At 52.8% G+C, this 14,297-nt stretch overlaps 2 protein-coding genes across 4 annotated transcripts in view; both read left to right on the forward strand.

Annotated features, from left to right (window-relative positions):
• Positions 1-680, forward strand: part of S100A14 (S100 calcium binding protein A14) — a 4,080-nt gene extending 3,400 nt beyond the window's left edge. The window contains exon 5 of the mRNA XM_027776306.1: positions 9-680. Coding sequence (XP_027632107.1) covers positions 9-52 — 44 coding nt within the window. The 3' untranslated portion in view covers positions 53-680. The remainder of the gene's footprint in view (positions 1-8) is intronic.
• Positions 681-1,727: 1,047 nt separating this feature from the next.
• Positions 1,728-8,318, forward strand: S100A16 (S100 calcium binding protein A16). Of its 3 annotated transcripts, none has more exons than XM_006159823.3 (3): positions 1,728-1,920; positions 7,287-7,462; positions 7,617-8,318. In XM_006159823.3, exons 2-3 carry the CDS (start codon positions 7,310-7,312, stop codon positions 7,770-7,772), a joined length of 309 nt encoding a protein of 102 aa, XP_006159885.1. In that variant the 5' UTR covers positions 1,728-1,920; positions 7,287-7,309; the 3' UTR covers positions 7,773-8,318. The 3 variants fall into 3 exon arrangements, with proteins under 3 accessions (XP_006159885.1, XP_006159886.1, XP_006159887.1); XM_006159824.3 differs by lacking the exon at positions 1,728-1,920 and adding an exon at positions 2,109-2,246; XM_006159825.3 differs by lacking the exon at positions 1,728-1,920 and adding an exon at positions 6,592-6,684.
• Positions 8,319-14,297: the final 5,979 nt, after the last annotated feature.

A 14,297-nucleotide genomic window follows, 5' to 3' on the forward strand; every position in this document is an offset into this window, starting at 1 on the left:
GGGAGAACCAGCCAAGAGTGTGAAGCTCGAGAGCCCTGTGCCCGGGTGTTGAGAGCCCCCTCCTGGAATTATTGGGGGGATGTGGCCGGGAGAGACTGTGGGCCTGGAAATACAATTCCTCTCCACCACCACCACCACCACCACCACCACCACCACCACCCTGCTCCTCAGCCCGCACCTCTTCTCACCTCTGCAAAGTCCCAGTTCATAACCCCTTCCCCAGGGGTCTCTGCACTTCCCTCCCCTGGGTATACCACGGAGCTCCTGGGTCCAGGAGTCGCCCACAGAAGGAGGGACAGGTTGGGGCCAAGGATGGATATTGAGGGATCGGGGTGGTATAAGGCTAAGTAATTTGGCAGTGGGGGTAGGACAGAGAGGGGCTGGGCTGTGGGAAATGATTTGAAGAATGGGGCTGGAAACATGGCTGGATAAAAGGTGTCTGAGAACCTACCCCTCCTAATCTCTTCCCTCCAATTGTCATTGTCCATCCAGTGCTGCCCTCCCTGCCTCCAGCCCTGCTCCAGCCTCCTTCCAGGGCTCTGACCCTGGGCCATCCCTGAGCTAGGGTGAGAGGGCAGGGTCAGGGAGAGGGCAAGGAGGGTGAAAGAGGATTTTAGGGTGAAAGGGGCAGCTGGGTGCTTGGGCGTTTGCAGAATGATGGTTGTTTTGTATCTTTTGATTAATAAAAAATTGGAAAAAGTGAAATGTATTGTCTTGATTGTTCAGTCCCTCATCCACGGGCCATAGGTTGGGGGTGCTTGGGTGAATGGCAGTTACTGGTGGGTCGGGACATGCGTGCTGCTGTGCCTGGCAGTGGAAGTGGATGGGGACTCATTTTTCTCCATGGGTTTGGGTTGAGGGTGGCACCAGGCTCAGGAGGTGGGAGACCTGGTCCTCTCAGAAGGACAAGCTCCTCTTTGCCAGTAGGCTGGCCCTTTGACAGGAGATGGGGCGTGCGCATTCATCTGGGAGAAAGGATATGAACCCAGGTGTCCTGCTGCCTGCTTGACCAATAGCAAGGAAATGTGAGGCTGAGCAATGGCTCAGTGGCCTGGGTTTGAATCCCAGCTCTGCCACTTACTTTCTTGGAACTCTTGGGTATGCTTTTAGAATATCGGTTTCCTCATCTGTAAAACGGGAATAGCAATGGTGCTTCAGTTCCAGGTCCAGGCTTGCTAGGAGGATCATCCGTAGTAAAGTACTTATCAGAGAGCCTGAGCCAGAGCTGAGTGCCAAGATTGGAAGCCATTGCTACTAGAGAGAGCAGAGGTCCCCGGTCTGCTGTCCCAGCACCAGGAGGTCAGGCAGGGCAGTTTCCTTGAGTATCTTCAGGAAAGCTAGGAATTTCCAGAGAAGTCTTCTCCGGTCCATGAGGGTTTTAAGGATGGGTGGCAGGAGAGCTCTTAATGGGCTGAACTGGAGATGGCAGACCAGGGACCCTACCTTCTGACAGGAGTGTGACTCCTGAAATCCCAGCCGCAAGGATATTTCTGTGACCAGTCAGGCTGGCCTTTGGGGGGCCTGAAACTGGGATCCCAGTGACCCAGGTGGGAAGGGCGAGGTGACAGTCCCTCCCTTCCTTTCTCCACCCTGTCTTTCAGCACAGGCCCTGTGAGGTTGGAGGGTGGGGTTGGGGGGGGAGTGTCAGCTTCCACCACTCCCTCCAGGGTGGGGGAAGAGGGGTGTTAAAAAAGGTGTGTATCCCTTTAACAAGGGCCCAACCCTAGGGCCAAGTCAAGAGGGAGCTCAGTCACTATCTCCCCACCGAGCCAGCTCAGCCAGGCAGGGCCGGGAGGGAGTGGGACAGATTCTGGGAGTGCAGCGGGGAGGAGTCCAGCTGGGCTGAGCAGGGAACTGCTTGGCAGTGCCAGAGCCCGGGTCCCAGAGCCCTGCTGGAGAGGAGGTGGACCAAGGAGGCAGGTGAGTGCCCACGGCCCTGGCCTGGGAAGTCTGGGCCTGCGGACAGGACGAGCCCGCTGCTGGGAGGCTGGGAGAAGGGGGCCTGAGGAGAGGGGCCTGCCAGAGACAGGCCAGGGAGATTGATCATTAACTTTCTCCAAAGGCCAGTTTAGGAGTAGGGAGTCCTGGTGGAGTTGGGGGCTGGGTGAGGCCTTCAGAGGACTGGACAGGGTGGCGAGACCCCTCCTGGCCCAGCAGCTGCCTGGCTCCTCTCCAGCGGCTGGGCCACCAGGCAGAGCCTTCCGGAGCTTCGCCACAGCTGCTCGATTCTCTCCAAACAGAAAAGGGTGACTGCGTGTTGGTGGGGGCAGGGGGCGGCCGGACCCTGGACAGGGGCCTCACTGGACTCTGGGCCTTTGTCCAGGGAGAGGCGATGGGGTCCAGGAGGAGCCAGGGAGGGCCCAGGGGGCCTGGGAACCTGGGGAGGAGAAAGCAGGGATTAAGGTGGCTTCTCATCTAGTTCAAAGGACCCCCCCCAACAGACTCAGCCCCACTGTGCTCTGGGAGCTGTTCCTTGTGAAGGACCATGGGATCCAGGAGGGACCTGGGTGAGGCCCTGGGGGAATCTGAGAGCTTCCGGGAGAGGGAGAGAGGCTGAACCTCCAACTTCGGCAGCTTCACCTCAGGACCCAAGCAGGTCTCGGCTTGACCTGCTTTGTTTGGCAGAACCACCTGCCATGGGAGCATTCCCCTGCCCAGCCCAGTCAGGCTAGGGGCGAGGGAAGGGGTGCGAAGAGCTCTCTGAGTGTTGGTGTGGCCAGGGGTCATTGTGTGCATGCACGCACACGTGTGTGTGTGTTTATGCTTGTGTGTCCACACCAAAGTCCTCCAACTTCACTGGAAAAAATTGAGAGGCACTGGCTTCTTGCTCTGCAAGCAGAAGCGGATTAGGGTAGATGGGTTACACAGGCAGAGGGCATCAGAACGGCAGCGTTCCTGGCTGTGTGCGAATGTGATGCAGTGAGTCCTGGGAGTAGGGCGGGCCGAGGCAGGGGCAACTGTGAGCATTAGGCCGGTACCTGGGAGAGGAGCGACCAGGGGCAGCAACAGCTGTGGGAGCTGGGAAGATATTTGGGAAGCAGCTTTGTAAACAGAGAGAGCATCAGCAGCCCAGCTCAGAGCGCACCTTCCTGCGTGTGGAAGGCAGTGGGGCAGAGAGCCCATGAAGAAGGGACCGAATACATGAATGAGTGGAGAATGAATGCGTTACTGCACAGCGCGGGAATGAATGGGCGTGAATATGCGACTGCATACATGACCAAGCGAGCAAGTGGAGAGTGACTAAGGGAGGGAATGAATTTGAGAGAGATGGAAGGGACACAGAGAAAGCCACACTCAAGCTTGAGAGGGGACTGGCTCTGGAGAGAACAGCAACTAGGAGGGCTAGGGTTCTGGGGATCAGCCTGGCCTCCGCACCTAGAAACAATTCCAGACTCAAGAGGGGTGCTCGCGGAGTGAGAAGAGGAGGTGAACTTCAGAGGTAGCCTTGGCATTGGGGGCTCAGGACTGCAGGGGGCTGGGGAGGTCGGGGTGGTTGGGAGGCACTTGGAGAGGTGGGGCCGGAACCTGGGAGGGGAGGGCAAGACTGGGATGGCTGAGATCCAGGGGCAGTTTGGGCTTTTGGAGAAGTCAGCAAGCTGGGGTGAGGTGGGCGGGGTGGGGGCGGGAGCCTCCCCGGTTGCTTAATGATGAATCAGCCAGAAGACAATGAGAACCCTGGGGGGGGCTGAGGTGAGACTGCCCTTTGGGGGACAGATGAGTGGTAGCCCCTCTTCCCCACTCCCACTTCTCGGAAGGCCCCAGTGTACACTGTCCAGCTCCTGCCCCTGCCCCCACCAGGGCTCTCAGACCAGGATCTTCCTGTGGCAAAGTCAACACTGGAACTACTTCCCGCACACCTGCCTTCCCCCACTCTCCCCCCAGATCTGGGGACCCATGGCTTAGCCTGGAGGGGTGGGGGAAGCAGGAGGAGCAGGTGGCTTTGGGTGAGGGGGTGGCTGAGCCATCTCCTGGCCCCCAGGGGAGGGAGGAGGAAGAGGTAATGACACCTGATTGTCCTGCTCTGATGCCTCCCTTCAGAGACAGCTTCGGAACAGCACCTGTCCAGATGGCTATCTCCAATGCTGCCCATTTTACAAGAAGGCAGGGGTGCGGGGAGTGGGTGGGTTACTGGGAAGAGGACCTGGGAGCCTCTCCAGGTCACCCAGCACCCCTGCCAGTAGGCTGCTGGGCCCCTCAAGCCTCCTCCTGCCTTGACTATTTGTTTGCTGCCAGAGGCCAGGTAGTGCCTAGGGCATGGCATTGAGGGCGGGCAGAGAGGCACCCGTGGTTAGAGAAATAAGACTCCAGGGGCCAGCAGATGGCATAATGGTTATGTCATTGGACTCCCACATGGTGGACTGCGGTTCAAATCTCGGACCCAGTGGCTTGAAACTCAGGGTGGGCGTGTGTGTGTGTGTGTGTGTGTGTGTGTGTGTGTGTATGCACACACACAAATCCTGAGAGGAGAATGGAGGAGAAGGGATTACAGCATGGCCATCCCCCCAGGAAAGTGATTTCTCGCTTCCTGTCTCTCTCTGTCTCCAAGAGCACATGCACTCTATAGAAAAAATTTCTCTTAAAAAAAAAACCCAAAAAGACTCTAAGAAGTGGGAAAAGTGGGCTGGCCGGGGGCAGAGGGACTGAAGCCCACCAGCCAGAGCACAGACTTCTCGTCTCTTCCCTCTCCCTATTTCCCACGGGGCTCCTCACTTAGGGAACGAGGTCTGGAATGATTTATGGTGGGGTTCTTTGAATGCTCTCCTTACTTCCCAGACCTGGTGGGATGTGGGCTTGGCACAGTCCTTCCTGAAATGGGCACCGTTTTCAGAATCCCCAGGGTCACTGGTATGGGTCTGGGCCGCCCCTGCAGTTGAGAGCTGCAGAGAGGACAGGTCATGGGTTGAAAAATGTTCTCCCTCCTCATTTGTGAGTGTTACAGAGTTTGTACCAACGTTGAACCACACGGTTCTGCACTGACAAATGGAGCATGACGCAGGGTAGTCGCCTGCAGTCGCTAGTGCAGCTCATCCTTCCAACCACAGACCAGAGTGGTCAGGCGGGGGAGGCAGAGGGCAGGCAGATTTCCCGTCAGAAATGCCCAGCCTGACCCCTCTCAACTCTCCTTCCTTCTCGCATCCTGGCCTCTACCAGTCTCACCTTTCCTTCAAGAGGAACTTCATTTAAAAGAAAAAAGGAAAAGGTAGAAAGGAAAGGTAGGGGTCAGCCTGTGGCCTGGCGGTTAACACATCTGGATCTCACATGGCTGACGGCGTGACTGGAGTCCTGGACCTGGTGACTTGAAAAACACACCAGGTCGGGCCCAGCAGATGGTATAGCGGTACGTCGCTGGACTCCTACGTGGCTGACCAGTCTGAGTCCTGAACTCGGTGGCTTGAAAATCATGTGAGGCGCGTGTGCATGCATGCCCAAGGTCCCAGGAGGAGGATAGAGGAGAAGAAATTGCAGTGTCTTCCCTGGGGGGGGGTGATTTCTTACTTTCCCCTCTGTCTCCACCCCCCATGTGAGGGCACATGCCCTGAGGCAAAAACCTCTTTAAAAAAAAAAGAAAGAAAGAAAGAAAAGAAAACCCACCAGGCCTGTGTGGGTGCCTGCCTAAAATACTGAAAGGAGGGAGAGACACAGCATGACTATTCCCCATGGGGAGGGAAGTGCTTTCTCCTCTTCCCTGTCTCTTTCTCTGTGTTTCTCTCTAGCGAATGCACATGCCCTCTAGCAAATTAGAGAAAGAAGGGAGGAAGAGGAGGAGGGACAGAAGAAAGGTGGTTGGGGCCTTGGATACCTGGTGTCAGTGCTGGCGAGAGGTGGAGTACTTTTCAGAGATCTACCTTGAGCAGGCCCCTGGGCCAGTGCGGGCTAGAGGAGACGCAGATCAAATACAGGAAGGTCATATATCCCAGACTAAAAAACATGTCCCAAAGTCGTCCAGTCCTGTTGTGTGGCTGAGAAAACACAGTGGCTGTGTGTATGAAACACTCTGCTTGCTTCAAGAATCCAGACAAGATTCGGGAAGAGACGGTGGCCCCCCCAGTGAGAGGGCCCTGGTTAGTGCTGAGACGTGAAGACAGACAGGCCTGTGGGAGTTGGGGAAGAGGGCGCCAGGGCAGGGGTCAGGGCAGGCTTCCCGCGGAAGGCAGGAGGCCCAGTTTGGGCAGGGCCTGGAGTGAAGGCAGGCTTCAGCTGGGCAGAGAGGGCAGGGCAACTGCCTGGGAGCAGGGATGGCCCCCTGGAGGTTAGGAAGCAGGTGGCAGGAGCAGGCGTCTGGGCTGGGGCCTGGCGAAATGACCTCCCTTCCACCAGACTGTGGGTTGTTGGGGCTCTGAGGGGCCTGTGTCCCTGCTGTGTCCACTTCCGCTCCAGGACCAGCAGGGTGAGGACGGCTGGAGCTCATTCCTGGCTTGGGGGTGGGAGGGGAGTCTGATTTGCCCAGGGTGACTTGGGGGGGCTCTGGGCATGGGCGGCGACTCACAGAGTAGATCCAGAGCAGATCCGCCTGCTCCCCTCATATCCTGTTATTCAGTCGCTGTATCCGCTTGGAATGTGAGTGCCTTTTGTCCTGGGGTGAGGGGGTGACGCATGTGGCCTCTGGCAGGCTGCCGCTGTGTCCAGGGCTGTGTCCAGGGTCCGTCTCCAGCTGGGGCAGAACTGGGCCTGGCTCTTCCTTAGGTAACGGGTGGGTTTGGGGTCCTGGGTCCTGTTGTACATTTAGGGGTGGGGATGAAGGAGCGGCTAGCAGGCTGTGGTTGGGTAGAGGGCTGCACAGAATCAGATTTGATGGGTCAGGGCCTTGTCCTTTTCTGGAGGGGGCAGCCATGGCCTGAGACCCTGGACTCACTGCCCTGAAGCTGACAGGGAGGTTAGGGAAGCCTGTCCTGGAGTGGGAGACCATAGCCCCTGCCCCCATTTCCCTTGGCCCATCCCAGAGGTTCCTGGCTGTGCTTGCTCCAGGGCAGGGGCCTTGGGTGGGCCAGGCGTGGAGCAGGGTGGGGAGGGCAGGGCAGTGACTCTCCTCTTCTTCCCACGGAGCCGCTTGCTCCCTCTGAGGCTCTGACAGCAGGTGCCTGGGGCTGGGGAAGGGCCCCCAGAACCTGTTGGGGCGGTTGGGCTGGGAGCATCGGGATTAGTGGAGCCACATAGCTGTCATTCCAGGGCTACCCCCAGTCTACCTGTGCTCCCCTCCCTCCTCCTTTACCAGCCTGCCCCCCACCCTCCCAGGAAGGCATGGGGGGGTTGGCCTGTGGAATCTCATTTCCCCTCCTGCTGCCCAGGCCCTGGGAGGAGGTGAGGTGAGATGGCGGACTGCTACACGGAGCTGGAGAAGGCGGTGGTCGTCCTGGTGGAGAACTTCTACAAATATGTGTCCAAGCACAGTCTGGTCAAGAACAAGATCAGCAAGAGCAGCTTCCGCAAGATGCTCCAGAAGGAGCTGAACCACATGCTGACGGTGAGCCCCTACCCCCGGGCCTTGCCTCCCCTCCACCCTCCCTTGAGCCTCTGTCCTTGCCAGTGAGGGCTCCACAGGCACTTTCCAAGGACTAGCTGCCCAGGCTAGAAAGTGGGGCTCTAGGGGGGCATTGCTGACTCCCGTTCCTTCCCAGGACACGGGGAACCGAAAGGCCGCCGACAAGCTCATACAGAACCTGGACGCGAACCATGATGGCCGCATCAGCTTCGACGAGTACTGGACCTTGATAGGCGGCATCACCAGCCCCATCGCCAATCTCGTCCGCCAACAGGAGCAGCAGGGCAGCTAGAGGACCCCTCCCACCAGCCACCAGCCACCACCCACCACCCTGAGGTCCTTCCTGGGGCCCCTCCTCCGCCCCCTCTGCCCACCAGGGCCCTGTCCTCCCTTCTGACCCTTGCTGAACAGAGGCTCTCCTGTGAGTCTCAGTCTGGAGTGCCTCCCTGAGGGCCTCTCTGCGAGATCTCAATGCTGTTGGAGACCCCAAGAGTCTCCTCCCTCGTTCAGTCCAGTTGTCCATCCAAGATCTGAAATTCCTGCCTGATCCTGGTCCGTCCTGACCTCAGAGGTCAGCTTGCTGCTTGAGGGCGTCCTGCTTCCGAGGGCAGCGTGAACAGAGAGTCCTCCCCTTTCCTCAGCACCTCTGCTGGGGAGAGAGGAAAGTCCTGGGCTTCCCCTCCAGCTGCCTGAGTCTGGGAAAGAGCCTAGCAGGGCTGAGCCTCCGCCCTCTGCCGAGCCACTGAAGTAATGGTACCAAGGCTAGATTTGGAGTTTGTATCTCCCTCACTCAGTCCCTTTGTGGTGATGCTCATTAAAATCTTACACTCCATGGAAACTTCTCTGGCCTTGGTCTTTGCCCTGGCCCCTAGGCAAGGAGGAATCCCATAGGGAAACCCCAAAGGCGGAGCAGGAAAGATTCAGGAACCCTGGATCACGGTCGGGCCAGGGTCAGCAGCTCCCTCCCTCCTGTTCCATAAAGGGTCGAAGGCCACCCACTCATCACCATCTCTGGGTCCTTGTAGCTCAGACTCAGACTCAGAGTCAACTTCCAGGCACGTAGTAGGTCTCATTCAGTTCTCACTGTGACTCCATGAAAGGGGCATGAGTAGCACTGAGTCCCTACTTTCTCTCTTTCTCTCTTTTAAAAAAATAATTATTTTATTTAACTTCATTTATTATATTATTTTCTAGTTTGACTAAAGAGAGGGAAAGTGAGAAAGTAAGTCCGGGATTTGAACCATAGTCGGCAATGTGGGAGTTCAGAACCTTTTACCACCATGCCACCAGCCAGCCCCTAGTCCTCTCTGTTTTACTTAGTTATTTTAGCTAAGGGCTTTTGTATTTTGTTAATTTTTTCTCTGAATCAACAGTTTTGTTGATATTTTTGGGGGGAGATAGAGGTTTGGTTTTAGGGCGTGTGGGCTTGTTCCATCAGATATATTTATTTTAAATGAATGATGAGCATCAAGCTGCTGTGATGTTTAGATTTAATTAAACACACATTTAAAATAGTATTGAGACTAGCAGGTGGCATGGTGGTTAAGGTGCTGGACTCCCACATGGCTGACCACAGACCTAGATCCAGCGTCTTGAGAATCATGTCAGGTGCATGTACGTGCATGCCCCAAATCCCAAGAGGAAAATAGAGAAAAAGGGATTGTGATGTGGCTGTTCCCCCTGGGGGGTGATCTCTCACTTTCCTCCCCCTTATTCTCTCTGTCTCTCCAGTGAGTGCACATACCCTATGACAAAAACCTAAAAAAACCCCAAAAGACACAAAAGAAGAGAGTATTTGCAGTTTTGTTTAAAAATGTTGCAATATCTAAAACATTTCAGAAATGACACCCTTTGCATTGATTTAAACATGACGAAAAATCCTAGCTACAAACTCGAAAGACGTGCAAGGTGGTATAGAGCTGGAAAAATTTTTTTAAGGAGCACAGAAGCAAACTCTATGAAGACAGATCTTTGCTTTTGGGAGCAGTAGGGTCACCAGCAATGCAAGGTGGGCGCTCCCGGAGAAGGTGAGAGCTTAGCTGGAACAGAGCACAGGAGAGGGGCAGGTCTAGGGTGGAGGGCAGGGAGGAAAGGGAGCGAAGAGCCTCTCGGAAGATGGAGCAAGGATGGTGGTGGGTACTAAAGTTGGGGCTCGCGGAGGAGGGGGTGCCAAGAAGCTCGAGGTATGGGGATGGCATAGGGTGTCCTGGAGCCAGTTCAGGATAGAGCTGCTCTTCTTGCCTCCTCCCTTCCAGTGACCAGCTCCTCAGTCACTTCCTGGGACTCCCCGCCATGCTCATTCCCTCTCTCCTTACTCAGGATTCCCATCTTTCCTTCCTCAGGGAGATAGAACTGGGACTAGAGGGAAATGTCATCTCTGTACTGGAGACTAAAGAGATCTTTTCTTAGGATGGGTAAAGGAAGAGCTGGGAGTTCGGTGGGCGGTCCCTGGGCCTGTCCCAGGACCCTGGCCCTGTTCCTCAAGACCACGTCTGCTTCCTCACAAGATAACGCCCTCTGCTCTCTTACTGCCCTGGCACGTGACTGGAGCTCAGCTCTTCAGAACGGCTGGCGAGAAGTGGGTGTGTGTGACCCCAGTCAGAGCCTGTTGCCTGGGGTCTAAGCATAAGCCTAGAGCTTTGGGGAGGAAGCCGAACTTCAGTGGAGGTCAAAAACATTAGTGGCAGTCAGAGCTTTGGCTTCAGGGCCTGCAGCCAGAGAGGTCCCAGAGGAGCAAAAGCGGCCACCAAAGGTCAGGCAGCTCAGCTGGAGACCTCTCTGGGGAGCATCTGGGCCAGAAGAGGGCGGGCCTTCCTCTCCTAGGAGCCCAGGAACCAGACCCTGAGCAAAGCAGGGCAAAAAGAGCCCTGAGGCAGGCTCCTGTGAGGGTCCTACATGGGGCTGAGAGGCTGCTCTTTCTCTGCCTATGGTTTCGCATGTGGCTGGGTCTACACCACTCAGGACAGTGACTGAGGTGCCCAGTAAACTGTACCTGGTAACCAGCCTGCAGCCAGACCTGTCATTCTTCAGGGTAAGAACCTGGCTTGTGTTGTCACAGCAGGGCAAGGAGCCTAAACCCACCTGCGTCAGCTTCGGTGCTTCCTATATGCTCTCTTTTGCTTTCCATTTAGATTCCTAGTAAAGTTCTTTTCGAAAAACTAAATCATACGTTTTACTTGCCCTATGTTAAACGTTTAAAAAAAGCCCTCTTTTATATCCAAGACCCATTTGAGCCTTCTGGCAATGCCCTGAAATAGGAATCATGATCTACATTTTACAGATGAAGACAGTGAGCCTCAGAGAGGTGACAAGACATACGTGGACACACTCTGGTGACAGGAAGATTTGTAGCTCATACTCTATCTTTCTGGAACTCTATGTGGACTACCCGAAGGGCAGAGGTCCTCTTTATTTATTTATTTATTTATTAAGGTTTTTGCCATAGGGCGTGTGAGCTCGCCAGAAAGAGGGAAAATGAGAAATCATCCTCTCTCTGGGGGAGATGGCCACACTTCAATCCCCTCTCCTCCATTCTCCTCTGGGGACTTTGGGCAAACATGCACATACACCTGGCATGATTTTCAAGCCGCTGGGTCCAGGATTCAAACCTCAGTTGTCCACGTGGGAATCCAGCACTTCAACCACCATGCTGCCTGCTAGCCTGAGGTCCTAGTCTTGACACCTAAAACTACGGTGGACCAAAGTACCCCATATAGACCCTGCATGTGGGCTGCGGTTGCTTCTGCTACAGATTCATGAATTCATTCATTCACTCATTCAACAAAAACGAGAACAACTGTGTTTTTCTGATTTTATGAGGCTTGCTTGCAGTTTAGAAGGAAAAGATAACAAATAGCCACACGATAACATAAGCAAGTGGATGATTACAAACCGAGGTCCTGCCTTGTAGTTTAGTAGTAGAGGTAGTTGGAACCCACATGATTGATCAAAGTTTGAATCCCAGGTGCTTGTTAGAGACAGAGATAGAGAGCGAGGGAAAGTGAAAAATCACTCCCCAGGAAGGATGGCACTGGACTCCTACATGGCCGACCACGGTCCTGGACCTGGTGACTTGCTTACTCACCTTCTCTCTCTCTTGCTGTCCCTCTCTGGTCAAATTAAAGTAAATAAATAAATAAAAAAGCTAAACATAAATAAATAAATTTATCTTTAGTTTTATATCTCCCTTTGAGTTAGTTGTGTGGTCATGTCAAAAAAGTGAGCAGGTGGCGTGGTGGTTAGGGCACTGGACTCCCACATGGCTGACTGCAGTTCGAGTCCCAGATCTGGTGGTTTGCTTTTGCTCTTTCTCTTTCTCTCTTTCTCACTCTGTCTCTGTTGAGCACACCTGCCCTGTAGCAAATTAAAAAAAAAAATGATAATGAATAAAATTGAATAAATAATTCTTTTTTAGAAAAGAGTAGCTGAGTACTAGTACTGCATCTAGAGTTCAGAGGGGAAGGCTGGGTCAGGAGTCAGAAACATGTGGGTGGGAGCCGAAGTGTTGACATGGATGAGCCTGCCAAGGAGCAGAGCGTGGAGTGAGAATAGAAGAGGATCTGTCTGACAGGATCTCCAACGTCACGGGTCCAAACACAAAGTCTGATGGTCCCTCTCTGCCCTCAACCTGCTCTTCTCCCTCTGGCTGACTGGCAGCTCAGCTCTCCTGGTTGCTCGCATGGACATCTGCGGCCATCCTTTGCTCCTCTCTGTCTCCCATCTCAGTCTGTTTTCAAATCCTGCCAGCTCCACCTTCAAAAGCATCCAGGATCAATCCTTTCTCCCCACTACTACCATATTGATCAGAATCACGGTCATCTCTCACTTAGACTTTGTTTTGTTTTGAAAGAATTATTTTTTTTTTATTTTATTTGTTATTATTACTAATATGACCAGAGAGAGAGAGAGAGAGAGAGAGAGAGAGAGAAAGTGAGCAAACAAGCCGCAAGATCCAGGATTCAAACTGTGGTCAGCTATGTGGAAATCCAGCACCTTAACCATTGCTCAACCTGCCAGCCCTGGCTCACTTAGACTTTCAAAATAGTTTCTAATTATTTCCCAGTGTCTGCCCTGGTCCCATTATAGGAATTATAGACTACATATTCATATTTTCTATTCATACTGCAGCCACAGTGATTCTTTTAAAAGAAAACATTCTTGGGGACCAGCAGGCGGCGTGGTGGTGAAGGCACTGGACACTCTCACATGGCTGACCGCGGTTCTAGACCTGGACCTGGTGGCTTGCTTTCTCACTTTCCCTCCCCTTGCCCGTATCTCTCTCTCTCTCGTCAAATTAATAAATAAAATTAAATAAGTAAATTATTAAAAAAAAATAAATAAGACGTTCTTTCCCCTCTGAGCCCTGAAGATCTTGCTTCTCTGTTTGCTGCCACTGCGAGCTCCATGGGAAAAATCTCAAGCTAGCCAGATCTTCCTCCCTTATGTGCAGCTTGTTATCTCTTCATGGCTACTCATTTTTAGATTTCTTTCTCTTTTCCTACATTGGTATCAGATCATGCCCCTTCTTTGCTCAAAACCTCCTGGTGGCCTCCCACTTCCTTTAGAATGGAAGCCAGTCCTTCTGGTGCAGGTGTGCTTCGTTCCTGACGAACCATCAACAGGCGGTGCGTGCCTGTAACCGCCAACACCATCTTTTCTGCTTCTTTGTTAGAATGTCCATGACCCATGTCTTTTGCAGCAACAGCAGCAGCAACAACAGATTAAGCAACGCAACCAAGTACAGAGAAGAAAAAAAAAATGAGTTGCCATCCCACCACCCCGGAGCAGCATTAACATTCGAGGAACATCATTTGATATCTGTCTGTGAATACATATAGCTAGAGAGACCGAGAGAAACTTACAGAGAAAAATTACACAGTGGAATCATATTACATGTCATTTACGTATAAAAAAGTTCTATTTAAATTTACTTGTAGGGGTTGACAGGTGACATGGTGGTTAAGGGTGCTGTACTCCCACATGGCCGACCGCGGTTCAAGTCTTGGACCTGGCAGCTTTGGTTTCTCACTTTCTCTCTCTCTCTCTTGCTCTGCCCCTCTCTGGTCAAATTCAAAAAAATTCATCAGTCAATCATATTAAATAAATAAATAAATAAATAAATAAATTTGACCTGTCTTTACCCAAAGAGAAATTACTTCAGATAAATATTTTCTTCAGATAAATATTACTGAATTTCAGATACATTCTTTTCATCATGAGAAATCTTAATTCCTAAAAGATCCCACAGATAAAAAACAACTCGCCATGTGTTTTCATTTTAGACAGTTATGCATGCACTTTTCCAGGAGGATGAGGAAAATAATTCATTTATAGTTCCTCCCATTTCCTCTGCCCCCATCTGTCAATTTCTGACAGTTATATTAATTTAAAAAGGTGGATGCATACACTATTTACACGCTGTTTTGCAACCACGGCGTCTTAGTTTTTTGAACTCAGTGCTCACAAACAGACCGCTTAGCCTGGTTTCTTCCTTCCTGCATCTTTTATTTGGTTCATTATTTGCTTGATTGGATTTCAAAGGACTCCTGATTGATGTACTCCCTGAGTCCTTTCAGCCTGAGAATGTTGGTGCTTGGCAGGGAATAAATTCTCGGGTCACTGTTCTCTTTCTCTGAGCCCTGGAGACATTGCTCCACTGTTTGCGCCACTGCGAGCTCCATGGGAAAATTGCAGACCAACTGGATTTTCCTCCCTTACATGCAACTTGTCATCTCTTCATGGATGCTTGTTTTACAAATTGCTCTTCTTCTCCTACTATGTTATCAACATAATGTTTCGAGCGTGCAGGAGAGTATAG

Source organism: Tupaia chinensis, unplaced genomic scaffold (assembly GCF_000334495.1).
Source record: "Tupaia chinensis unplaced genomic scaffold, TupChi_1.0 Scaffold000659_1, whole genome shotgun sequence".
NCBI lineage: Eukaryota > Metazoa > Chordata > Mammalia > Scandentia > Tupaiidae > Tupaia > Tupaia belangeri.

What these genes read in the sequence shown, in the direction of transcription:
- S100A16 (XM_006159823.3), top strand. Translation starts at nt 7,310, where the DNA reads ATGGCGGACTGCTACACGGAGCTGGAGAAGGCGGTGGTCGTCCTGGTG. An exon ending in AGCTGAACCACATGCTGACG is followed by an intron (nt 7,463 to 7,616) that starts GTGAGCCCCTAC and finishes GTTCCTTCCCAG; the next exon opens with GACACGGGGAACCGAAAGGC.